General features: G+C 48.2%; 1 protein-coding gene across 2 annotated transcripts; it reads left to right on the plus strand.

The window, feature by feature from the left end:
- Window positions 1-1,596: 1,596 nt before the first annotated feature.
- WNT5A (Wnt family member 5A) lies at window positions 1,597-24,498 on the plus strand. 2 transcript variants are annotated; one of them, XM_003894280.5, is made up of 5 exons: window positions 1,597-3,219; window positions 9,327-9,460; window positions 10,699-10,949; window positions 15,668-15,960; window positions 19,665-24,498. In XM_003894280.5, exons 1-5 carry the CDS (start codon window positions 3,214-3,216, stop codon window positions 20,121-20,123), a joined length of 1,143 nt encoding a protein of 380 aa, XP_003894329.1. In that variant the 5' UTR covers window positions 1,597-3,213; the 3' UTR covers window positions 20,124-24,498. The 2 variants fall into 2 exon arrangements, with proteins under 2 accessions (XP_003894329.1, XP_003894328.1); XM_003894279.4 differs by lacking the exon at window positions 1,597-3,219 and adding an exon at window positions 8,846-8,914 and having other exon boundaries at window positions 19,665-24,494.
- The last annotated feature ends 925 nt before the right edge of the window (window positions 24,499-25,423 follow it).

A 25,423-nucleotide genomic window follows, 5' to 3' on the forward strand; every position in this document is an offset into this window, starting at 1 on the left:
GGTAGCCAATGTTTCTACACTGGCTGTGTGTGTGGAGGAAATTCCCAGGTTAACGGCCCTGTTCTTCATGGAATAGGATCCTCTACACGAACTGCCTTGGACTCTGGGACACTGGGACGCTAGTTTCTCCGTTCTTCACGAGCGCCATTTGGCAGCCCCTTTCATAGTCAGCTCATATCCTGCCCCTTCTCAGAGCTGCTGCACGTAAGGTGGGTCCCGGAGATCCATGCCCGCGGGGAGGGGCTGGGGTGTCTGCCCAGGAGGCACGTGCTCTCCCGCAGCCAGGGAATCTCAGTCTGCGGCTACTGGGCAGAACAGCAGGGGAGGGGGGAAGGGCGGAGGGACGCAGCCCAGGGGCGATTTGCCGGGCGGAGACCCTCTTTTTCAGACACCTTCCTCCTGTGGGCAGATCTCAGGTTAGATTCGAAGACTGTAAAATGCCCACGGGTCGGGAAGTGGTCAAGGCTTACAGAGGAGGTTAGAGGAATGCAGACTCAGGAGGTAAAGGGAGGTGTCCCAAGGGGAGCTTTGAGAACCTTGGATTCCCCCTCCTTAAGGCCGCACACGCCTTGGGGGAAAGAAAGCAAGTGGGTGGCGGGGGAGGGTGCTAAGCAGGAGCATCTGTCTCTGGCACTTGGTGAGAAGTTCACACTGCCATCTTTGCGCGCCAGGAAGGAGGCCAGGGCTGGGGAAGGGTTCAGTCGGCTAGGACAATTAAGGAATGGGAAGGGGCTATGGAGGGTGGAACGGCATCGCTGGAGCCTGGGCCGGCGAGCCCTGGGGTGTGGGGGTGGAGGGACTGGAAGAACAAAACAAAACAGCCACCACCCCAAAACACCTAGGCCACGGATTTTTCGCCTTAAGGTCAAGTGCATGCCAATGAGCGGAGAAAATAGAATCGTGTGTGTGTGTCTTCACCTTTGACAACTGGAGGATGCGGACGGCGGAAAATTACTATTACGCTCCAGTGTGAGGCACTGTTTGTGGGGTGGGGCCCCCGTCGTGCTGGAGGTAGCGGACACAATCCACCAACCCTGCCCCTCCGGAGTCCCCAAAACCACGGGCATCTGGAAGCGTCTAGAAATTCCGGTGCCCGGAATCCGGTTTTGCCAAACTTCACAATCTCCTCACCTGAGGGCACCGGCCAAGATCTTCGTGGCAGGGCCACGCATCGCGCCTGGATGCTCTGGGCCAGAGCCATATGAGCAATCATGCATCCTAGTACCCAAGTCCCTACTACTCTGGGGACTTTGCAGGAGGTGGGCGCCTAACCCTATCGGTCAGCCCCAGGGCTTAAGTATCCTCTCCCAGAGGTAAGAATAAGGAGGTCCCCCATGAGGTTCCATGTCAAGGTAGCAGTCTCCGTGGAGCCCCAGTGGGAGCGGTCTGGGATGCGCGAGCGAGCCAAGGGGTCCAGCCGGGGAAGTTGGGGTTCAGCCTCCCGCCGGTCGATGGCTCTGGAAGGAGCGCAGACAACCAGGCGGCAGGCAGGCAGCGGCTGCAGAGTGGACCTCTCTCTTTCAGCAGATGCCGCGGGGGATGGGGAACCTAGAGACGGGGAGACAAGGGGGGTGTACCCCGCCTCCCGGCACCCCAGCCCGTAGTACGGCTTTAAAATCCTGCAGAGTTTGTCATAGGCCGGCCTCACCACGCATGCGCATAGGAGAAGTTGAGTTTTTTTCTTTCGTCCCCCCCCTTCCTTCTCTCTTTCCAGCCGCCCCTAGTTCTGAAACTTTGAAGAACTTTTTTTCTTTCTTTCTTTCTTTCCTTTTTTTTTTCTTCCTTCTGAGAACACCAGGGGAAAGAGGAGTCTGGAGAGAGGGAGGGAGAGAGTAAGGCAGTTGGCCAGAAAGGCCGGGGGGTGGGAGGGGGGGACGCGTCCCCGAGGTCGGTCAGTCTGTCTGCGGGGCACAGGATCGCGTGGAAATCTGCTGCGAGCTCCACGGAGCCGCCTTCGCCGCCTAGAGCCGGGGTCCGTGCGGCAGCTGCCCAGGGAGCCCTTCCGCCGCCGCCGTTGTGCCCGGGACCGCCCGCCTCCCGCCGGCCCGCTCTCCCGCCCCTCGGACCCGGGCGCCAAACGAGGAGGTGGGCAGCCTCGCCGGCCATGGACCGCCGGAGCTGAGTCGCCGCCGCGGAGCTCCGAGCTCTCGCTCCTCCCCAGCCTCGCGCCCGCGGTGCACTCGCTCCTCTTCGCCCTTCGCCCTGGAAAAACGGGGAAAAGAGAGATTAACCCGAAGAGAGAAAGAACGGGATACGGGTGGGGGGAGCCCGCGTCTCCCCTGGGTTAGTCGCCCATCGCACCACCCGCCCCAGCTCACCGCACAGCAATAAGTTTCGGGGCAACTTTCACCTATTTTGCGCCCCGTTTTTGCCGAACCCTAAAATGAAAGGACACAATTTGGCGCTGACTCTTGCAGCTCTGATGGCGACTTGTGCGTTTTCAGCGGCATCTCCCGGAGAAAAAGCCATGCGCGCCTGATTGTTCTGTGGCCCCAAAGCTGCAGCGGGGGTGTGTGTGTTGGGGTGTGTGTCTGTGTATGTACAGAGACGTCCACACTAACTCGCGGCTGCAGGATCAGCGTCTGGAAGCAGACGTTTCGGCTACAGACCCGGAGAGGAGGAGCTGGAGATCAGGAGGCGTGAGCCGCCAAGAGTTTGCAGAATCCGTGGTGTGAATGAACTGGGGGCACCTGGGCGCACAGATAGCCCCCCCTTCCCCCGCCCCGGGCCAGAGTTGAGTAGTGGGACATTTTTTTCACCCTCTTGTGAAGAATTTCTTTTTATTATTATTTGTCGTAAGGTCTTTTGCACAATCACGCCCACATTTGGGGTTGGAAAGCCCTAATTACCGCCGTCGCTGATGGACGTTGGAAACGGAGCGCCTCTCCGTGGAACAGTTGCCTGCGCGCCCTCGCCAGACCCGCGGCTCCCTAGTTGCGCCCCGACCAGGCCCTGCCCTTGCTGCCGGCTCGCGCGCGTCCGCGCGCCCTCGGTTCCTGGGCGCATCCCAGCTCTGCCCCAACTCGGGAGTCCAGGCCCGGGCGCCAGTGCCCGCTTCAGCTCGGGTTCACTGCGCCCGCCCGACGCGCCCCGGAGGACTCCGCAGCCCTGCTCCTGACCGTCCCCCCAGGCTTAACCCGGTCGCTCCGCTCGGATTCCTCGGCTGCACTCGCTGGGGTGGCGACTTCCTCCCCGCGCCCCCTCCCCCTCGCCATGAAGGTAGGTGTTCAGTGCGCCGCCGACTCTCGCCACTTTTTTTTCTTTACTTCCCCCCACCCGCTGTTGGAAGTTAACTGAGTTCTCTTCGCCTCTTCCTATCCCTCCATTTCCCCAACCGCCTGGAGAAGCTGGAACTCCAGCGTCGCTGGCCGGAACCCCTACCCCTTCGTCCCCCACGCCGGGCGCACTGCCTCAGTGCCCCAGGAGATCACTTCTCGTCGCACCACCCGTTCTGCAAACCTTTTCGTCTTTGGAGAAAAACTGGGGAAGAGTGACAGTAGAAAAACTGAGTGCGGTTCACTGACGACTTTCCTTTTGCTCTGAGAACATCTAGTGTAATTTACTATGTATATTTCAGTAACAGGATAATGATTCAATTCAACAAATATTTACCAAGCGCCCACTGCGCGGGCACCGGGAGGGTGTGTGGCCGGGGCTCGGGATGGGGAAAGGGACTCCTTGGTTGAGAGAACCCGCAGAGGAACCAGGGGCCAACTACCCCAGAGCGGCGTACACCTTCCCCACACACCCCCGCACCGACGGAGGCCAGATTGTAGGCTTGCCTTGGCCGGGTAACTCGAGCGCTTCAGGCCCCTTTGCCTTTAAGAGTGCCTGGCGGGGGGCCAGCGCGCACCCCGGCGCGGGGAGAGGGGTCGCGTTATTAGCATTATTAGCCGCCACTGGGTGAGCTCAGGCACTTTGCAGCAGTGGTGGGGGCGGGGAGTTGTGGTGGTGTGGCTGTAATCCCGTACTCCGGGAGAGCGCTCCCCGGCCCCCTGAGCGGAGTCCGCCTTGTCCTTTAGAAAACACTTGGGCCTCCGCGTTGGGAGAGCAGGCGGGGGCCAGTTTGTGAACTCTTGTTTGTTTTAATTGTCAGTTGTATGTTAAAGCCGAGTCACACACTCAGAGGGTCACTGAGAGTTCACTTTTACGAAAAGTTAACGTTTCTTCCTGCAACATAAGTTGTTATTTTCTAAACAATTTTTCTTATCTGCCCTCCAAGCTTCGATTCCTATTTCCATTTTTCTGGTCTTTCCCATTTTCAGTTTCTTAGAAAATAAGGTTAGAATTGAAATTAAGATGTTTCCTAGAAGAAAACAACCCCTCTTCCCCCAAAAAATAAAAAAAAAAAAAAAAAAAAAAAAAAATTCTGGAGACCCCACAGCCCTGTTTTACTTTCTAATCCCTGGCTGGTATCGAGGCCCCTTCTCTCTCGCCTGTCTTTTCTCTCTTCTTTCTTTAAATAGGCAATTCGCTGTTAGGAAGTAACTTGGGCCTGTCCGTGAGGTCGCACCTCCTCAGCCCCTGCCCTCCCCCCAGCCAACATTTGCACATTCACTGCCGAACCAGTCAGATTTAGTTTCTAGACAGTCTGCCAGTGGAGTTTCGAGGGGGCAATGCGGAGAGTGCGCAGCAAACCGCAGGCCAACAAATGTGTGTGTGTGTGTGCGTGTGTGTGTGCGTGTGTGTGTGTGTGTGTGTGTGTGTGTAGGGGAGTAAAGGATCAGTTGTTCTCGGGTCCAGGACGTACTAGCCTTCGCCTCCTCCACCCCCTGACCCTCTCAGCGGAAGACCCTCCCCAGGAGGCCCTGCCCAAGAATCCCCTGTCTTCTCCTCCCCTCCCCAGTGCGCTCCGGTGCTCAAGGGGTTAGCACTATGCGCGCAGAACTCGGAGCCATCCCCGCGGTCTTTTCTTCCCCGCGGTGCGGTGCCGGCTGCCCCCTGTTGGCCACCTTGAGGTAGGACTCCTCCGAGCCTCGGTTCCTTGGGGCGGGCGGGCAGCTGCTCCCCTCTACTTCCCACCCCTGCTCCCTTCATCCCTCGCGATCACCAGACCCCACTCTCCCAGCAGGGGCCCTCGGAGGCCCCCAGAGGACCAGTTTCGCTGCGCCGCCAGTCGCTGCAATACGGAAGGGGCCACAGGTCCGGCCCAGCAAATGGGACTCGGCCAACTGGACACAGGGTTGGTACCTCTTCTTCTGGGCCTGGGAAGGAGAGTGTCGCCCTAGGAGGCCTCGGGTCTGGCCTCAGCTGCCTCCCAACTCTCTGTGGTCGAGAACAAGTGTTGCTTTCCCCCTTTTCACCCCACTTCCATCGTCTATTAAAAATTGGGAGCGAAACTACCTTTAAAGAGTAGGGGTTTGACTATCATTTCACTTTCTTTCTGTGTCCAAGGACTCTGCTCCACCTCTGAACAAAGTTAATCCTCTGCCGAGAGGGTTAGACATCCTGTGTGAGAAGGTGTGAGTGGTGTGTGTGTGTATCCTGGGGTTGGAAAGCCCAGTCTAAGGGATGGACGAGGGCGCAGGAAACAGGAGAACCAGGCCAGATTGTTCTTCCCCTGGGGACTCACTGTACCCGAACCTGGAACCTGCCTTCAGTGCTGAGGTCTGGGTGGCTCTCTTTTGTCACACTGATTCTGGCTCAAGGTGTAACCTCCGCCTTCTCTATCTGGCAATTCCCTCCTCCCCCACCCCGCTCCGCGCGCGCGCCAACACACATATTGCTGTGGACACAACCCTTGCGCTCAGGCATGGGGCGAGGCATGGGCAGTAGTGGCTCCTTTGTCTGCTCCCCTAAAGCGGACCTCCTACCCGCCTGGGCCGGCCCATTCTTCAGCTCCTCGCGCCGCTCCCCGCATTCTCCAGGGCAGGACATCCCAAGATTTTGGCTGCAACTGAGTGCTTTCCTGCTAGTTTCTCCATCTCTCTCCTTGCTTTAGGGAGAGATCGGAGTGGGCAAAGCAGCTTTCTTTTTCCACCAAGAGTGGAGATTCTTTTTGGAGTTTCCTATCCTCCCCGTCGATGCCTTGAGCCTGTGTCAAACGGGCTTATTCCGCCTAGTTGGCGTTCCTCATCGTTTGCACTCCCAGAAACTTGGGCCCTAAACGTAGAGAGTCTAGCAGAAGGGGATGCCTAGATTGAGTGTGGCAGCGCCCCGGGGCCGAAGGGAGAGGATCTTTGCCTGGCCTTTTAATCTTTTCCCTTAAGGGGCTGCATGCGGAGGACTTGGGTGTTGCGAGACTTTAGGTGTGCATTCGGCTGCTCCCCGCGCCCTTCGAGCGTCCTCTGAACAATTTTGCTACTGAGGTTTCCTCTCCCTCATCCCTCATCAGCCCTGGCCCGCACCGCGGTTGGTAAAGAAGGATCAGGAACACTTTTAATCCGACGCGAAGGCTTTCAGGGATAAATAGAAAGGGAGCCACGTCGTTGACCGGCTCTGGATTGAAGACGAGGGCGCGGGAACGCCTTCCTCCACCTCACTCCTCTGGTGCGCTGAGCCCCTCAAACGCCCCCAGTCCTCCTCCCCGTGGCACGCGAGGAAGATTCTCATTGTCCTTACAGTCATCTTCCCTGGGCCCCGAAAGTGTTGGAAAACATTTAGCCCCTTCTTTGGGAAACTCAGCTTCTGATCAGAATTTTTGTTTTACCCCTGGGGTTGACAGTCTCCCCAGAGGTCTCATTTCATACTGTCTTTTCGGATCAGATCTCTTGGTAAACAGGCGGGGATGTTTTACCCTACAGAGCCGATGTATGTGTGAGTTCGCTGTGAGTTCCTTGAGTATCTCAAACTTGTGGGGCCTTTTCTGGGTTGCACCGGGATTGAAGCGGGAAGAGGGCCAAGGTGTTTCCGGGCAAGCGGCGGGGTTAAGTGGAGACGCGACTCGTGAGGCTCTCCTTTCCGATCCCCCTTTGGGACACCCTCTGCCTACCTCTACCCTGGAGCCAGGGAGACCCAAGTCGTGGAGACCGGATGGGCCCGCTCACACTTGGCCTGGGCTCTGGGAACTGGTGGACTCTCCCTGGGGGCGTCGGGCTGGGAGTGGGTTCGGTTTGTGTGGCTTCGGCTATAACAAAGAGATCCGCTGTAATCCGCGGAATCTGTTATCAATTTCTCCGCTGCTTGAGCCCCGCCCCACGCGCCCCGCCCACCGCGAAGCTCAGAAAGTGCAAGCGGCCAGCAGTAGTCTGGGCCGCTGCCTTGGAAACATGTCGCAGCGTGTGTGTCTGTGCACGCGTGTGAGTGTGTAAATGTGCCCGAGTGTGAGTTTGTATGAATGTGGGCGCGCGCGGCATCGGCTGCCCTTGGGGAGAGTTGACTTTGCAGCCTGGGCTGCGCGTGAATCAGACTTTGCAGCCCACCCCCTCCCCTGGAGGAAACTTGACACTTAGGGCGGGGGTGGGGAAATAGCCAGAGCTTTCTCTCTCCTAGCTGGGGAAATCCCAGATTTCCATTCTCCGGGATGCGCCCCCCCCCACCCCAGCTTTGCAGCATTTTGGGGACAACTGGGCCTTGGGTGCGGAGCTCTGCTTAGCAGGCGCTGGGGACCACATAAGCATTTCCTCTCTGAGAAGCCCCGAAGCGCCCGGGCCAATGGGGCGGCTCATGGAGAAAAGCCTTGGCACGCTCCTGAGCCCCATAGCTTTACCAGGGCTGCCTAGTCCCGTCTGTCCCTTTTACGGCACAGGTTCCAAGCCAGGCTCTTCCACCGCCTTAAAGAGGCTCATTTTTCTTTTCTTTTCCGTGGAAGGGGCTCCTTAAGGGGCTATGGGCGATGCAGCGCGGCAGGGTTACACTTATCAGAGATGTGAAAGGAGATTTTTAAAACCCGCTCCTCCCACCGGCACCGGCCACCGACTTGCTCCGCCGCCGCCTACAGGTGGAGAAGTCACCAGTGGGGAGGAACGGCAGCGGAAGCTTCCAAGGCCAACTCCTACCCCTGAAATTCTTCAGGAAGGGAACCTTCGCCGCTGGGGGCTTCTTTGCCCTGGAATCGAAGCGTCCAGCTGCGGCTCGGGAGCCAGCGCCTCTGGCCCCGTCTGGACTCATCCGCAAGGGCTCTGGCCTTGCCCCGCACCCCCGCCTTTCGGGACTGACCGAACCAAGTCTGAGTTGGGCTGGAGAGGCTAGACTGGAGGCAGGGTGGCAGAGTTCCAACGCCAGGCTCGCAATGCCGCGATGGCAAAGTGACCCACAACCCCAGATCAGGACCAAGGGAAACTGGAGTCCCTCTGGACCTCCCATCTCCTCCCTCCCTGGTAGCTACCAGGTGTGGGGTGGGAGGGAGAGTGAAAAATCAGAATTTGGGAGAACGCTGTGGGGACGGCAGGGAAGGAATCTTCTCTCCGGGCAGCGAGACCCAGAGTCCCTTCTTTCCTCTAGGGTTCCATCCCTTCTCTCAGTCCGTGGAAGAGGCCACAGGCGACGCGGGTGAGGGTGGCACTCCTTTCCGGTTTCCTTGGTTGGGAGACCAGACCTCTCTCTCCATTATCCCCTAGGGCCCCCATCTCCTTCTCTCCTCCCCAGTCTGGCTGAAGAGCATGCTGAAGGAAATCCGGGTTGCTCTTCCCCATCTGGAAGTGGCTTTCCCCAAATCGGCTCGTAAACTGATTATGAAACATACGATGTTAATTCGGAGTTGCATTTCCCAGCTGGGCACTCTCGCGCGCTGGTCCCCGGGGCCTCGCCCCCCACCCCCTGCCCTTCCCTCCCGCGTCCTGCCCCCCTCCCCCCCCCCCCCCCCCCCCCCCCCCCCCCCCCCGCCCCCCCCCCCCCCCCCCCCCCCCCCCCCCCCCCACCGCCTGCGCTGGCCACCCCGCCTCCTCCGCAGCCGCTGGCGGCAGTGCGCTCCACTCGCCTCCGTGCTCCTCTCGCCCATGGAATTAATTCTGGCTCCACTTGTTGCTCGGCCCAGGTTGGGGAGAGGACGGAGGGTGGCCGCGGCGGGTTTCCGAGTGAATTACCCGGGAGGGACTGAGTACAGCACCAACTAGAGGGGAGCCAGGGGGTGCGGGACTCGAGCGAGCAGGAAGGAGGCAGCGCCTGGCACCAGGGCTTTGACTCAACAGAATTGAGACATGTTTGTAATCGCTGGCGTGCCCCGCACACAGGATCCCAGTGAAATCAGATTTCCTGGTGAGGTTGCGTGGGTGGATTAATTTGGAAAAAGAAACTGCCTATATCTTGCCATCAAAAAACTCACGGAGGAGAAGCGCAGTCAATCAACAGTAAACTTAAGAGACCCCGGATACTTCCGTTGTTTAAACTTGTATGCTTGAAAATTATCTGAGAGGCAATAAACATCTGCTCCTTTCTTCCCTCTCCAGAAGTCCATTGGAATATTAAGCCCAGGAGTTGCTTTGGGGATGGCTGGAAGTGCAGTGTCTTCCAAGTTCTTCCTAATGGCTTTGGCCATATTTTTCTCCTTCGCCCAGGTTGTAATAGAAGCCAATTCTTGGTGGTAAGTTCATTCTATGTGCGTGTTCTTCCTCTTCTTTTTCTTTTCTTTTTTTTTCTCTTTTTTTAAAGATCTGTTTGTATGATGCAGGGATATTTAAAGCTGGATAGTGAGTGTGGGTGTATTTATCCAAGACATATATATATATTTTACTTATATGTAGTTTTAAATCAGAATTTTCTTTTAACTTGTTAATATTGTAAAGCTTATCTTCAGCTCCTAGGGAATGGGAAACTATAAATCTAGGCCTTTTTCTATGAAGCCCTTGTTCAGATGTGTGCTTGTAGTACATCATGCAATAAAAAAGAACAGAAATTCACTTTGCTAATAATTGTAAGCCTATCTATAAAATTTACTTTTTGCCACCTCTAGGTAGTAAAAGTGAGGTTTCAACTTTTATTTTCTGTCACTTGAGATTATTATTAACCTACAGAGTTTGAAGTAGGCAGAGTTCTAGGAGGACAGCTAAACTCCAAGTGCAGAAATATTGGGGCTGTAATGTGATCAAAAGGAGGTTAACTTGAAGTAGTCAAATGTCCCCAAGTGGGGGTTTCTTACTGGGTAGGGACCTTGTAGATAGACTGTAATATATCCAGAGCATTGTTTTTGACGGTGTTCTGGATATTTTTTTTCCCTATAAATGAACAGCATTTTTCTGACTGTCAAACATGACTTCTGTTCACTGGGTACCCTGCCGTGGGTCCCTCACAATCACATAAGGAGCCCTTTTAAAATGTCCAGAAATGTGGTGAATTTTCTCCAGTCTGTATACTTGTCCCTCTGTTCTTCCATCAGTCAAAAGGAACTACTATCTCCTACCCATATCTAATTGTGTCTACTTTCAGCATTCATAAGTTTTTAAGGCAGATTGGTCCAATTTGTGGGGCAAAGTGGGTCACTTTCTCTAATGTCAGAGGCCTGTCCCTCAAACTGCTGTTTCCCCCTTTTCTGAGTGGATTTTGGAAATACTGGTTCAGGTATATGGTGACAGGGGCTAGGAAGGGAGTGAAAATACTAACTGAGGAGCCAGATGGCAGGATGGGGACTGCACAATACCTCCGTTTTCTGAGTGCAGTTTAAACAGAGGAGTTTTATGAAGCCCTTCTCATACTTTGTCATGAGGACAAGCAGGAGAGAAAAAAGCATCTGTGTGCTTAAAACTATGTATTGCTGACATGCTTTCAGGGGGCCCACCTCGAGATTTCACGTAAATCTTCAATGCACATCCCCCCCCCTTGCAGGTCGCTAGGTATGAATAACCCTGTTCAGATGTCAGAAGTATATATCATAGGAGCACAGCCTCTCTGCAGCCAACTGGAAGGACTTTCTCAAGGACAGAAGAAACTGTGCCACTTGTATCAGGACCACATGCAGTACATCGGAGAAGGCGCGAAGACAGGCATCAAAGAATGCCAGTATCAATTCCGACATCGAAGGTGGAACTGCAGCACTGTGGATAACACCTCTGTTTTTGGCAGGGTGATGCAGATAGGTAGGAAAACATTTAAAATATTTTTTTAAAACATTAACTTTTTTTTTCCTAGAAGAAATCCGTAGCGTTTACTTCATGCTTGATAGAAAGCATGAAGAAGGATGCCTTCCAGCTTGGGTTGTGGCTTGGGCATTTTTGTCATTATAGCAAATGATGTTAATTTCTGTCCCTACACCTGATGATAAGTTTTGGATTTTAATTAAATCAGGAGGCAAGTGTCACAGACACCTTCATTTTTACAAACACTTAATTTTTCTATAAAGCATTTTGTTTAAAATAGAAGCAGAACACTTATTTTGGTTTCTTAAAAGTAGGTGGGGGAAAGCAAGTCATTTATACGCTTTTAAACGTCGAAACTCTCTTGCCTGTTAGTTTTTTAAGCCACAAGTCAAACGGCCTGAGCATCAAACTAAAAATTGCCATCTTTTAGAATCCTGGATATATTGAAAGTGAACAAAGTTTTAATTTTCCTAATAGAACTATTTCCTGAGGCTACAAAGATATAGACGTTAAAAGCTTTAATTTTAGTCCCAGAAAGAATTTTAATTAAAAGTGATCCAATTTATGTTTGTGATTTCAGCAACTGATATAATAAAAGCACATGCTTGAGATGTCAACCTAGGAACTTTAAAAAAAAAGAAAAAATTAAGAGTATTGCTCACGGTCCGAGTCGTAATTTTAAATACGTTGTTGAACATCTTACTTCCCCATTCAAAGAGACAGCATTTCAAATGGGCTAAAGGCAAAGATTTTCAAAAATCTGTTTGTTTGCCTCTGCTTTTGTGTAAATAGTATAGGATACTATTTGACAGATGTGGTACAATATGTGTGTTCTAGTGTGACTATTTTAGGTTTCTCTACTTTTATGCAAAAAAGCCCTTATAATTAATATGACTGCAGTGACTCCCAAAGTAAGAAGCAATTTATCAAGGCAATTAACTGTTTATACTGACTGAAGAGAAAAAGTTGGCTTAATATCCATCACAGATGGATAAAATGCTTTTTTTATTAAAAAAACAAAAAACAAAAAAAAAACCCTGAAAATTACATTCATTGAGAACAAAAAAGAGTTGTCAGGTGATGTTTGAGCCAAGCAGTTTTATAAACTAAAATAATACAAGACTGGAAGCTGTTGCCCTGATTGAATGGGAGAATGGCCTGTAGCCTCAGCCTGCAAAGTTTCATGGGGCTTTGTCCTTTCTGTTAATGATTAAAATGTGCTAATGTATATACTGGGATCTGAATCTAAGAGCTAAGCTTCAGGAACACAGGAGTTTCCCCTGCCTGTGGGCTGTCTTATGTAGTTAACTGGGAGTGTGGTAGATTTATTCTCCCGTGTGCTGATATCGTAAGTGAACTTAAATACTTTTGAAAAATTCTGTGAGGATGGTAAGTTGTCAACTTTTCCCCCTTCTTATATGTTCCTCATAAACTGCCTTCCTCTCGAACTATGGGACGACTTTTTCACATGTATATGAGTTAGCAAAAATCATACACCTCTGATGGTAACCAAGAAGGAAAACAGCAATCGGAACTGTTTATCTGTGTAGTCACTTGAACACAGCTTTGATTTAAGATCCTCCTCTCGCTTTCATACGTAGCCTGTTTTGGGCCAAAATGTTCAGAATAAGCTATCATTTGCTAAGTGAATTTGAGTTCTGCTGGAGATTTATTTTAAATGCGGTCCAAGATTCAAAGAGCCTGCTTCCTCAGGGAACAAGCAGAACCCTTGGTACAAAAGCCTATATTTAATTGTCCCTGAAAAGTATGCTCTCTGGTCTTCAGCTGCACGGCACTACTGTCTGGGTCCATGGGAAGTGGATGGGAGTGGTACCTCCCCACAGCCTCCGAGACAGCCCTCCTAGATACTATCATCAAGTCAGCTGATGTCCTGGGAAGATGAGAGTGCATATGGCATCCTCCCCTGCCAAAGGTCCCCCAGGTGCCTAGCGTCTCAGAGCAGAAAGCTGCTGCTGGGTGGCTTGTGGTAGGACACCGATGGGGCCTTCTGTTTTTTACTTAATTAAAAAAGAGAGAGGAGAGAAGAGAAAACAATAGATTTTTATGAAAGGGGAACATGGACCCTGTTCCAATAGTTGGAAAATTTCTTCGCTTTCACTTTTCCACTTAAGAGTATATTTGAAGAGAATGAGCTGAGGGAAAATTTAAAATACCTTTGATGCCAAAAGGTGTGTGTGTGTGTGTGTGTGTGTGTGTGCGCGCCCACCCCAAAGCCCTCAGTATACCAAGGATATTGAGAGTAATTCTTCTTTGTGAGAATCTGACCTTGTGATGGGGCCAGTGTCTGAGAAACTCAGGCCGCCACCTCTGACCCCCTCTTCAACTCATTTTTCTGAGATGCCAGTTGCCTTGGAGGCACCATGCACAATTACTTCATGAAGGGCCCACTCTTCATTTTGGAAACTTTCTCATTTTTCATCATGCTACCCTTTCCTTCCAGCTTTTGTCCCCATCTGTCTCTTCTTTGTTTCCATGCTGTGAAAAGATATGTAAGGAAGGCACCACTTGTAAGGGGTGTAGATGTGGGTTTCACAGGAAGGGAAACCTAACTGAATCAGCAGTATTCCAACCAGGATGACTGTGTCCTCCGGCAATTAGCCAAAGAATACTTTTCAAACTGACGCTTACCCTGCAGTCGCCAATTAGCTTAGAGGGATCTCCCAGGTTTGTATTCTGGGGCATAAAAGGAAATGCTCAAAATAGACTTATGAAAAAAGCAGCATTGTTTGTGTTTTGTATAAAGCCTTCTTATGCTCTGTATACTCAAAGGACAGTGTCTTCTTTTCCTCTATCCCCAGAGGATCATTTCATCTCCTCTTCCTCTAGCTACTACCTCTTTGTTCTATAAATCCCCCATCCAGGGCCACGGCATTTTCTGTACTATCAAATTACTCCTTAGAAGCTATATATTGTCCTCATTCCTTTCCATTCCCCTGATGTGCTCTGCCTCTTTAATCCTACTAGATAGATGTAACGCATCACAGGAACTTTCTAGATCTTCCTGCCAACCACCAGCACATACCTTCAAGTCATTCATTTTGAAAATACGGGAGGGGGAGGATATATGGTAAATCAGAACCATCACCATTCACAAATGGCTGTGACTGGCATGGAGCCAAAGACCAAGAATGAGGTGGCCTGCTGGATGCCTGAACTGGCATCACTGTCCTCCTGCAGAATAACCTTTCTCGTTGAGACTGAGTCCTGTTGTCAGCTTTTCTTGTGTTCCCCACTTCCCCCTCAGAAAAAAGATTGTTAGCAAGCTCTCAAAGTAAGTATAGGAGAAACTGATTGGGGTACATGAATTTCAGCACCAGAAGAGGTCCCTTTCCTTGCATCTATTTAAGTACCCTTATTTTGCAATTGAGGAAAGTGAGCCTGCCCCGCAGTCCCACCCCTACCCCATGCTTCAGCTGGCTGGATGATAGATAACTCTTTCTCTCCCAGATTACAGTATTTTTATTAACTGGCTCTTGTTACATGCAGAAATGTCTCTATGTACAAGTGAAGTTTAGGGTAGTCTATGATAGCCTCCAGTTTTTTCCTTACAAATAGGGTCCCTGTAACTATTATATGCAGAGATATTCCTTACAAGTTTTGAGGAAGAAGATAATCTCCCTCCCTCTTTTCCCCATAGGTTGTGCTTTTTTCCTTCTTGCTGTCATTCTAATACTTTGAGGCAAAGGCAGTGGAGGAGTGGGCAGGGGATGTTTGCAGAAGTGGCATTAAAGAACAACAGGCTGTTTTAAAAGCAGACACTCATTCTTGAACGAGAAGTATCAGGCCAATCAGCCTGGGATTTAAGAAGAGCAAGCTTCATTTATAACTCTCTGTGAGCTGATTTAGAATTGTCCTCTGGGAAAGTAAAGAGCCTTGTCCTGAGAAATACTTTCTGCTGCGTGAAGAAAGAGGGAGGAGAGGTTACAACTGCCAGAGGAGGAGGGGACACAAGGCCAAAACGAGTGTGGCAGAAACTAGTGTGGCCGCTGGCAGTGTCTGCCTTAGACTCAAGGCCTAGCAAATTCTGTAATCCTGCCCTATATGTAACTAAAATGAAAATAATACTAAACATTAAAATAAGTGTAAGGCAGTCTACCCGTATTCTGAGTGTTCCTTCAATGACTTCTTTCACGTGCATTTTTGGAAATATCAAGTTTTGACTATTTTCAAAAGAGTTACAGAGAAAATCAATCCAGCACTGCTTAGAATCCGGCCTTCAGCTCTGAAATAGCTGAGCAGAGACACCGGGGATCTGCTACTCCTTTGCTAATTGTTGCTTCTATGTGGTTTGGGGGATCTTGCTCGGCTTCCCCTCAAGCTGGGCCCAGGGCCTGGTGCGTATTAAGGATGGGGCAGCCCAAGCTTTTACCTTGTTGATCCCCTACTCCCTACCCCCACCAACCCCTACTCCCTACCCTCTACCCCCACCTCCCCCAACCCCTACCTGCCGTTCTACCTCCCCTCTACTCTTGCTTCCCCACCTCCTACTTCCCCCCAACCTCCAGCCTCCCCTACCTTCTACCTCCCCCACTCCCTTCCTCGCCCCCACCCCACCTCCTACCTCCCCTCCATCTCTACCTTGTCCCCCTCCTCCTACCTCCCCTGCATTCCCTACCTTGGCCCCACCCCCGCCCCCGGCAGCAACCCGACCCAGCGTGTGGGGCAGGCGGCCAGTGACCCCTTGTTCTTACCCGCAGGCAGCCGCGAAACGGCCTTCACCTACGCGGTGAGCGCAGCGGGGGTGGTGAACGCCATGAGCCGGGCGTGCCGCGAGGGCGAGCTGTCCACCTGCGGCTGCAGCCGCGCGGCGCGCCCCAAGGACCTGCCGCGGGACTGGCTCTGGGGCGGCTGCGGCGACAACATCGACTATGGCTACCGCTTTGCCAAGGAGTTCGTGGACGCCCGCGAGCGGGAGCGCATCCACGCCAAAGGCTCCTACGAGAGCGCTCGCATCCTCATGAACCTGCATAACAACGAGGCGGGCCGCAGGGTGAGTGACCCCGCCCACGCATCTCTGTCCCCTTGCCTTGCCCTCCAGCCTCCCTGTCGCTCCTTCCCCTCCTCTGCCACTCCTTCGCTATATGGTCCTGTCTCTCTCTCTTCGCCTCTTTCTGTCGCTCCTTATCTTTCTCTGTCTTTCCTGTCTCTTTGCTCCTCGTCCTGTTCCCGTCTCACTTTCTTTCTCCCTCTTCCCTTCCTTTCCTCCTTCCCTGTCTCTCTCTTCTCCCCTTTTGTCTCTCTCTCTTTCCTCCATCTCTCTCCATAGTTGCCCCCGCACATCCCAGAAGGGCCTCCTGGGGAGATAATCTTCCCTTGCGCCCCCAGCCAAGGTGATCCAGCAGTTGTCTGAAAAATACCTTTCCTTGCCTTTTTAGTTAGTCCCCGGTACCCTCGGCTAGTGGAGCACAGAAATAAGAATGGGAATAACTGTCTGCCTCCTGCCTGGACGATGTCTGTGGTTGTCTTTCAGTTTGGGACAGGGGTTTTTTGTCTTCCTAGGTCCCCAGATGGGAAAGCCCTCACCCCAGCTTTCAGGCTCTTTCCCTCCTTTCTTTCTCCCTGCCTCTCTTTATGTCATTAGGTAGCAGGCCTGATGGATGCAGGGTTTTTTTAAAAAGGGCTTTTCTAGGAAAAGGACAGCATTTTTAACAGTGTGGGATTTTATAGGTCTGACCATCAGGCCAATCACAAAGTAGCTCTGGAGAGAAGAGAGCAGCAGAAGTGCTCAGGGAGGACCATCTTTGCAGTACTCACAAGTCTCCTGGTTCCCCTTCTTTCCTTCCCCTGGTGGGGATATGAAAAGCTACTTCTCAATAGTTAAAAAGACCCTTTTTTTCCTGCGGTTAAACACATGGCACTTTATGGCTGTTTTAAAATGAAGGGGTGAAAACTTTTCTTAACTTTGGCAGCATCGAAAACCAGGGCCATTATTTTTTCACAGAACCCAAGGTAGGTGCCAGGAACTTTCTGGTCAGAGATTTCACTCTTCTGTATTTTGGGGTGAGGGAGAAGGAAGATAATCACAGAGTAAACTGTAGATTGGGAAACTGAGGCCCAGAAAACCACTTCATGACCATGGGAGAAAATTCAAAAATGGAAATATAAGCCTAGGTACATTTTTATTGAATTCATGCATCACAGCTAAGTGGTGAAGAGCTAGCAGTGTGGGAATTAGAGAAATCTGGGTTAAAATGCAGCATTGTCTGTTCTTTGCTTTTTCTGAGCGTCTGTTTTCCCATTTCCACATCTGTTAAATGGCCATGGCAAACAATCACATGAGGTTATTGTGAGGACTGAGATCATCTAGTAGGTTGAACCATGTGAAATTGCCAACACTTGACTCTTTTTGACCTCCAAAATAACAGTTTCAGTTGGTTTAATTAAAGGTCTTAGTTTAGTGTCGGCCAATAGTAAGTGCTTGATAGATGATAACTACTAAACATTATAAATTAAGGACATAGAGAAGTCAAAGATCGTGTAGATAATTCCAGCTAGCGTATCTTCTCAAATTTGATGTTAAACATTTGGGTGTATTGGGGAAGGACTAAACTCTACAGAATTTTGCCTGTGCTGCCCTGAGGGGTTGAATAATTGCTACAGACAGAGTGTGGCCTCTCCTTTCTCAGGCCTCTCATTGCCATGGTGTCTGCAGTGTCGGTTGCCTCCTCTGTGGTGGTCCCAGGGCCATATGAAAATTTGCGGGGGGGGGGGGGGGGGTTGGGATCAGCCCCGTTTTCTCTGGAAGCCCATAAAACCTTGCTTTCACCCTCTTCAGGGATGCATCACTGGGATCTCTATATATGACATGCCCAGTGCCTCAGATCAGAAATGCCTCCAGAAGAGAGCTATGTCTGACTCTTAAAGGCCCCTATCCAGGGGTATGCCCATATTTGGTACTCTCATACATCTTTGGGACTTTCTTAGCCTTCTGTCATGTCCAGAAATCATCAGAGACTTGGCAACCAAGAAGAGAGGGTCAAGGGATTTCCAAGTGGCAAGAGAGGATTTGGGGAAGTTTGAAAAGCACCTATAATGTTACACTTCTGCATTTTTTTAGTAGAGAGTTTTTTGGGGGTAAATTTGATCATTGGAGTAGTGAGCTGAGTTTGGATTTCGGTGAGTGACTTTACGAAGAAGATAGTTTTTTTCTCTAGGATGGTGGGGCTAGGGGATGGAAATTTGGACACCATGCCAGGAAATCATCTTAGAATTTCCACAGGGCATTAGCTTTTAAATTTTCCTCAATGTGGAGCAAAGGTTAAATACATTTGCAAAACCCTTCCTCAGACTAGCTGAGTGCCTGAAACTCCTTATGCCAAGAGAGTACACTTTGGCCCCCTTTAAAAGAGCCCCTGTGAATCCCTGGAGGAAGAAGGTGGCTGTTGTCTGTGGAAGAGGCCTTCTGACACACCCCCAGCCTCCAGGTTCCTGACAGGTCTTCTCCAGCACACTCACACTACGTGGACTCTGGAGGGTCACTGGCACAAGGAACTGTGGGCAGCAGGGTCTATAAATAGGCAACCACCACCTCCCAGACTGCTGGGCAGTGTTGTGGGGCCAGACCCATGGGCACTGCTACTGGGAGGCCCGAGGTGACTGGGCAAGGGCCCAGATGCCATGTCCTCATCACTCTGGAGAAAGACCAGATTTATTGTGTCCCTTGTCACCCTAAAGAAAGACCAGATTTACTGTGTCCTAAGTGCCAAGCACTTTCCACATCTCCTCTGATTTTATCCTTATAACAGTGCTTGGAGGTTGGTGCCATCACTGCCACCTTCACAGATAGAAAACAGAGGCCCAAAAAGGTGCAGCCTGTTGTCTGAATTCAAGGGTAGAGTCAGGAACACAATCCACGTCGCTTGGCTCCAGGGTGGGTGCTCTTGGCCTAGGGGGGTGGTGGATGGGGTAGGGACTGTGTGGGAAACAGGAGTGAGGACACCTGAGTTCCAGACCCAGTCCCCCCACACTTTAGCTGTGTGACCTGTGCAGGCTACTCAGCATCACTGTGCCGTCATCCAATCCAGCCCATGTCATAATGTTGCTGGGATGGTTAAATGAGATCATGAGTGTAAGGACACTTACAGTGCCTGGTGCACAGCAATAATAGTAGTAGTGGGTTAAGATTTGAAGGTTGATCCCACTGGGGCTGGACTCCTCCCAATTCTGCACTTACCGGCTGGATATCCATGGGCAAGTCACTAAGCATGGGCTTGGAGTCCAGCTGCCTGGGTTCAAATCCTGGCACCCTTACTCCCAGGAGTTGGTTGAGTAGCTCATCTTTCTGGGTTTCACTTTCCTTCTCCGTGAAATGGAATGATACTAGCACTTCTCACCTAGCTGGTACTGGGGATGAATTCAGGTAATGCATTGTGAACAACCTCTGGGATGAGTGTCCACATGTGCTGTTGCTGTTTCTCTGAAAAAAAGCAGCTGGAACAATTTTTTTTTCCTGTTCCTATTAAAAAAAACCACGGTTGTTGATAATGATGATATAATAATGAGCGGCTAAGAACATATTTATTTGGAAGAATTTTTAAAGAAGGCAATACAAGACTTCTGGTGAAGGAACTATCATACAGCCCTTAATTCAGCTGGGGAACATAGCTCCATGGAGAAGGTGGAGAACTTTGTTCCCACAGCCTGCATCTGGCTCCTCCATGAATGTGTGTACTGATTGTCCCCATTTCCCTGCAGACGGTGTACAACCTGGCTGATGTGGCCTGCAAGTGCCATGGGGTGTCTGGCTCATGTAGCCTGAAGACATGCTGGCTGCAGCTGGCGGACTTCCGCAAGGTGGGTGATGCCCTGAAGGAGAAGTACGACAGTGCGGCGGCCATGCGGCTCAACAGCCGGGGCAAGTTGGTGCAGGTCAACAGCCGCTTCAACGCGCCCACTACACAAGACCTGGTCTACATCGACCCCAGCCCTGACTACTGCGTGCGCAACGAGAGCACCGGCTCGCTGGGCACGCAGGGCCGCCTGTGCAACAAGACGTCAGAGGGCATGGATGGCTGCGAGCTCATGTGCTGCGGCCGCGGCTACGACCAGTTCAAGACCGTGCAGACGGAGCGCTGCCACTGCAAGTTCCACTGGTGCTGCTACGTCAAGTGCAAGAAGTGCACGGAGATCGTGGACCAGTTTGTGTGCAAGTAGTGGGCGCCGCCCAGCACTCAGCCCCGCTCCCAGGACCCGCTTATTTATAGAAAGTACAGTGATTCTGGTTTTTGGTTTTTAAAAATATTTTTTATTTTTCCCCAAGAATTGCAACCGGAACCATTTTTTTTCCTGTTACCATTTAAGAACTCTGTGGTTTATTATTAATATTATAATTATTATTTGGCAATAATGGGGGTGGGAACCAAGAAAAATATTTATTTTGTGGATCTTTGAAAAGGTAATACAAGACTTCTTTGGATAGTATAGAATGAAGGGGAAATAACACATACCCTAACTTAGCTGTGTGGACATGGTACACATCCAGAAGGTAAAGAAATACGTTTTCTTTTTCTCAAATATGCGATCATATGGGATGGGTAGGATCCAGCTTAAAGAGAGTGGTAGAAATCTATTCACAATTCAGCTTCTATGACCAAAATGAGTTGTAAATTCTCTGGTGCAAGATAAAAGGTTTGGGGGAAAAAACCCCAAAACAAACTTCCCTTCCCCAGGGGGGCTGCTAGCTTGCTTTTTGCATTTTCAAAATGATAATTTAAAATGTAAGGACAAGAATCTCATATTCTCAAGGAAAAAAGGTATATCACATGTTTCATTCTCCTCAAATATTCCGTTTGCAGATGGTCATATTCTAATAGCTCATGAAATTTAGGCAGCAGGGAGGAAAGTCCCCAGAAATTAAAAAATTTAAAACTCTCACATCAAGATGTTGATTTGACGCTGTTATGGGAATTAGGATTCCAGATTGTAAAAACATCCCCAGATGATTCTGGACACTAGATTTTTTTGTTTGGGGAGGTTGGCTTGAATATAAATGAAAATATCCTGATATTTTCTTAGGGATACTTGGTTAGTAAATTATAATTATAAAAATAATACATGAATCCCATTTACAGGTTCTTAGCCCAAGCAACAAGGTAATTGCGTGCCATTCAGCACTGCACCAGAGCAGACAACCTGTTTGAGGAAAAACAGTGAAATCCACCTTCCTCTTCACACTGAGCCCTCTCTGATTCCTCCATGTTGTGATGTGATGCTGGCCACATTTCCAAATGCCAGCTCACTGGTTCCCCTTTGGTGGTAGGACAGGAAATGAAACTTTAGGAGCTCTGCTTGGAAAACAGTTCACTACTTAGAGATTTTTGTTTCCTAAAACTTTTATTTTGAGGAGCAGTAGTTTTCTATGTTTTAATGGCGTAACTTGGCTAATGGAATTCACAGAGGTGTTGCAGCGTTTCACTGTTATGATCCTGTGTTTAGATTATCCACTCAAGCTTCTCCTATTGTACTGCAGGTGTACCCTAAAACTGTTCCCAGTAGTTGCATTTATAAGGGGGGAAATGTGGTTTAATGGTGCCTGATATCTCAAAGTCTTTTGTACATAACATATATATATATATACATATATATAAATATAAATATAAATATATCTCATTGCAGCCAGTGATTTAGATTTACAGTTTACTCTGGGGTTATTTCTCTGTCTAGAGCATTGTTGTCCTTCACTGCAGTCCAGTTGGGATTATTCCAAAAGCTTTTTGAGTCTTGAGCTTGGGCTGTGGCCCTTCCGTGATCATATCTTGAGCACGACGAAGCAACCTTATTTCTGAGGAAGCTTGAGTTCTGACTCACTGAAATGCATGTTGGCTTGAAGATATCTTTTTTCTTTCCTGCCTCATCCCTTTGTCTCCAACCTCCATTTCTGCTCACTTTGTGGAGAGGGCATTACTTATTGTTATAGACATGGACATTAAGAGATATTCAAAACTCAGAAGCATCAGCAGTGTTTCTCTTTTCTTAGTTCATTCTGCAGAATGGAAACCCATGCCTATTAGAAATGGCAGTACTTATTAATTGAGTCCCTAAGGAAAATTCAGCCCACTACATAGATAGCTTTTTTTTTTTTTTTTTTTTTTTTTTTTTTAATAAGGACACCTCTTTCCAAACAGTGCCATCAAATATGTTCTTATCTCAGACTTACATTGTTTTAAAAGTTTGGTAAGATATACATCTTTCATACCCCTCTTAGGCAGGATGGCTTTCATATCACCTCAGCCAACTGTGGCTCTTAATTTATTGCATAATGATATTCACATCCCCTCAGTTGCAGTGAATTGTGAGCAAAAGATCTTGAAAGCAAAAAGCACTAATTAGTTTAAAATGTCACTTTTTTGGTTTTTATTATACAAAAACCATGAAGTACTTTTTTTATTTGCTAAATCAGATTGTTCCTTTTAAGTGATTCATGTTTATGAAGAGAGTTGAGTTTAACAATCCTAGCTTTTAAAAGAAACTATTTAATGTAAAATATTCTACATGTCATTCAGATATTATGTATATCTTCTAGCCTTTATTCTGTACTTTTAATGTACATATTTCTGTCTTGCGTGATTTGTATATTTCACTGGTTTAAAAAACAAACATCGAAAGGCTTATGCCAAATGGAAGATAGAATATAAAATAAAACGTTACTTGTATATTGGTAAGTGGTTTCAATTGTCCTTCAGATAATTCATGTGGAGATTTTTGGAGAAACCATGACGGATAGTTTAGGATGACTACATGTCAAAATAATAGAAGAGTGGTGAATTTTACCACAACCAAACTATTTGGAAGCTTCAAAAGGTTTCTATATGTAATGGAACAAAACGGGAATTCTCTTTTCCTATATATGTTCCTCAAAAAAAAAAAAAAAAAAAATCAAGCAGATGGCTTAAAGCTGGTTATAGGATTGCTCACATTCTTTTAGCATTATGCATGTAACTTAATTGTTTTAGAGCGTGTTGCTGTTGTAACATCCCAGAGAAGAACCAAAAGGCACATGCTTTTATCCATGACCAGATTTTTAGTCAAAAAAAAAAAATGTATTTTATTTGTGTGTGTTTACCACTGCAATTATTGCACCTCTCTATTTGAATTTACTGTGGACCATGTGTGGTGTCTCTATGCCCTTTGAAAGCAGTTTTTATAAAAAGAAAGCCCCGGTCTGCAGAGAATGAAAACTGGTTGGAAACTAAAGGTTTGTTGTGTTAAGTGCAATTAATACAAGTTCTTGTGCTTTTCAAAAATGTACAGGGAAATCTGGACAGTGCTGCACAGATTGATATATTAGTCTTTGCTTTTTCTCTTTCCGGATAACCTTGTAACATATTGAAACCTTTTAAGGATGCCAAGAATGCATTATTCCACAAAAAAAACAGTAGACCAACATATAGAGTGTTTAAAATAGCATTTCTGGGCAAATTCAAACTCTTGTGGTTCTAGGACTCACATCTGTTTCAGTTTTTCCTCAGTTGTATATTGACCAGTGTTCTTTATTGCAAAAACATATACCCGATTTAGCAGCGTCAGCATATTTTTTCTTCTCATCCTGGAGTGCATTCAAGATCTTCCCAATACAAGAAAATTAACAAAAAATTTATATATAGGCAGCAGCAAAAGAGCCGTGTTCAAAATAGTCATTATGGGCTCAAGTAAAAAGAAGACTTTTAAGTTTTAATCCAGTTTTATCTGTTCAGTTCTGTGAGCTACTGACCTCCTGAGACTGGCACTGTGTAAGTTTTAGTTGCCTACCTTAGCTCTTTTCTCATACAATTTTGCTAATACCAAGTTTCAATTTGTTTTTACAAAACATTACTCAAGCCACTAGAATGATCAAATATGATACTATAGCAGAATAAGTACTGTAAATAAGAGACCGATACTAGCTAACTCCAAGAGATCATTAGCAACATCAGTCCACAAAGACTGAGTGGCCCACAATATATAGAGAGATAGAAAAGGTAGTTATAACTTGAAGCATATATTTAATGCAAATAGGCACCAAGGCACAGGTCTAAAATACTACATTGTCACTGTAAACTATACTTTTAAAATATTTATTTTTTTAAAAGTATTTTCTAGTCCTTTCTCTCTCTGTGGAATGGTGAAAGAGAGATGCCTTGTTTTGAAAGTAAGATGATGAAATGAATTTTTAATTCAAGAAGCATTCAGAAACATAGGAATTAAAACTTAAAAAAATGATCTAATTTCTCTGTTCATACAAACTTTACACTTTAATCTGATGATTGGATATTTCATTTTAGTGAAACATCATCTTGTTAGCTAACTTTAAAAAATGGATGTAGAATGATTAAAGGTTGGTATGATTTTTTTAAATGTATCAGTTTGAACCTAGAAGATTGAATTAAAATGCTGTCTCAGTATTTTAAAAGCAAAAAAGGAATGGAGGATAATTGCATCTTAGACCATTTTTATATGCAGTGTACAATTTGCTGGGCTAGAAATGAGATAAAGATTATTTATTTTTGTTCATATCTTGTACTTTTCTATTAAAATCATTTTATGAAATCCAGTGCAGTCATGTGTGTGTGTTTAGCAGAGAGAGTGTTCATTGAAGTTTGATGTGGGCATGGATTACGGCTTAGGGTATCCAGAAAATAACACATACATTTCAGGTATGTAGATGATATGGTGGTTGAAGCTCAAGCATGTATTTTGTACGTTAGTGCTCATTTTTCTTTTACCTATTGCTGATTTTCTTCATTTCTTATCTGCTCTGCTGCTGTTAATCCCTAAGGGTTGTAGTGAGATTTTTTTTTTTTTAGTGTAGGCATTTAGCACAGTGAGATGGGACTACCATGAAATTCTAGGGCAAGGAAAGAAAGAGTGACTTGAGGAGAGAAATAAAACAATGTTGAAGATGAAGAACAGACTGAACCACCTGGAATATTCTGCAGGTGGCTTTTTTCATCTTGCAACAGTTGGCAGTAAGCTCTTTAGATTCTGTTCCGGTTGCTTGATCTTGGCACTATTGGCATTTTGAGCTGGATAATTCTTTGTTGTAGGGATTTATTTTATGTGATGTTCAGCAGCATCCCTGGCCTCTACCCACTAGATGCCAATAACATCCTTCCATTTGTGACAATCAGAAGCATCTATAGACATTGCCAAATGTGCCCCGGGGAGCAAAATCACCCCCAGTTTAAAACCATGACTTTAGTTGGAGGGACTGAGGTTTGAGCACTTGGGAAATACTGGCTGACCACCATGGTGGACTGTTGCTTGCCTAGGTTGACTCATGAGTGGGACAAGTCCTCGGGAGTTTCACTGTGTAGAGTATGGAGAAGTGGCATCTCTTCCAGGGAAGCCTGGCTTAGCAGTTAAGAACATAGGCTCTGGAGCCAGATTGCCTGGGTTCAAATCCCAGTACCCCTTTCACCTTGGGAAAGTTGCATAACCTCACCCTGTTTCTGAGGCTTTTGTCTTTAAAATGAGAG

The sequence above is a fragment of the Papio anubis genome, chromosome 2 (genome assembly GCF_008728515.1).
Source record: "Papio anubis isolate 15944 chromosome 2, Panubis1.0, whole genome shotgun sequence".
Taxonomy (NCBI): Eukaryota; Metazoa; Chordata; class Mammalia; order Primates; family Cercopithecidae; genus Papio; species Papio anubis.

Excerpts from the sequence above, each read along its gene's own strand:
- WNT5A (XM_003894280.5), top strand. Across the intron at positions 10,950-15,667 it reads TGGCAGGGTGATGCAGATAG|GCAGCCGCGAAACGGCCTTC; the intron begins GTAGGAAAACAT and ends TCTTACCCGCAG. Across the intron at positions 15,961-19,664 it reads ACAACGAGGCGGGCCGCAGG|ACGGTGTACAACCTGGCTGA; the intron begins GTGAGTGACCCC and ends ATTTCCCTGCAG.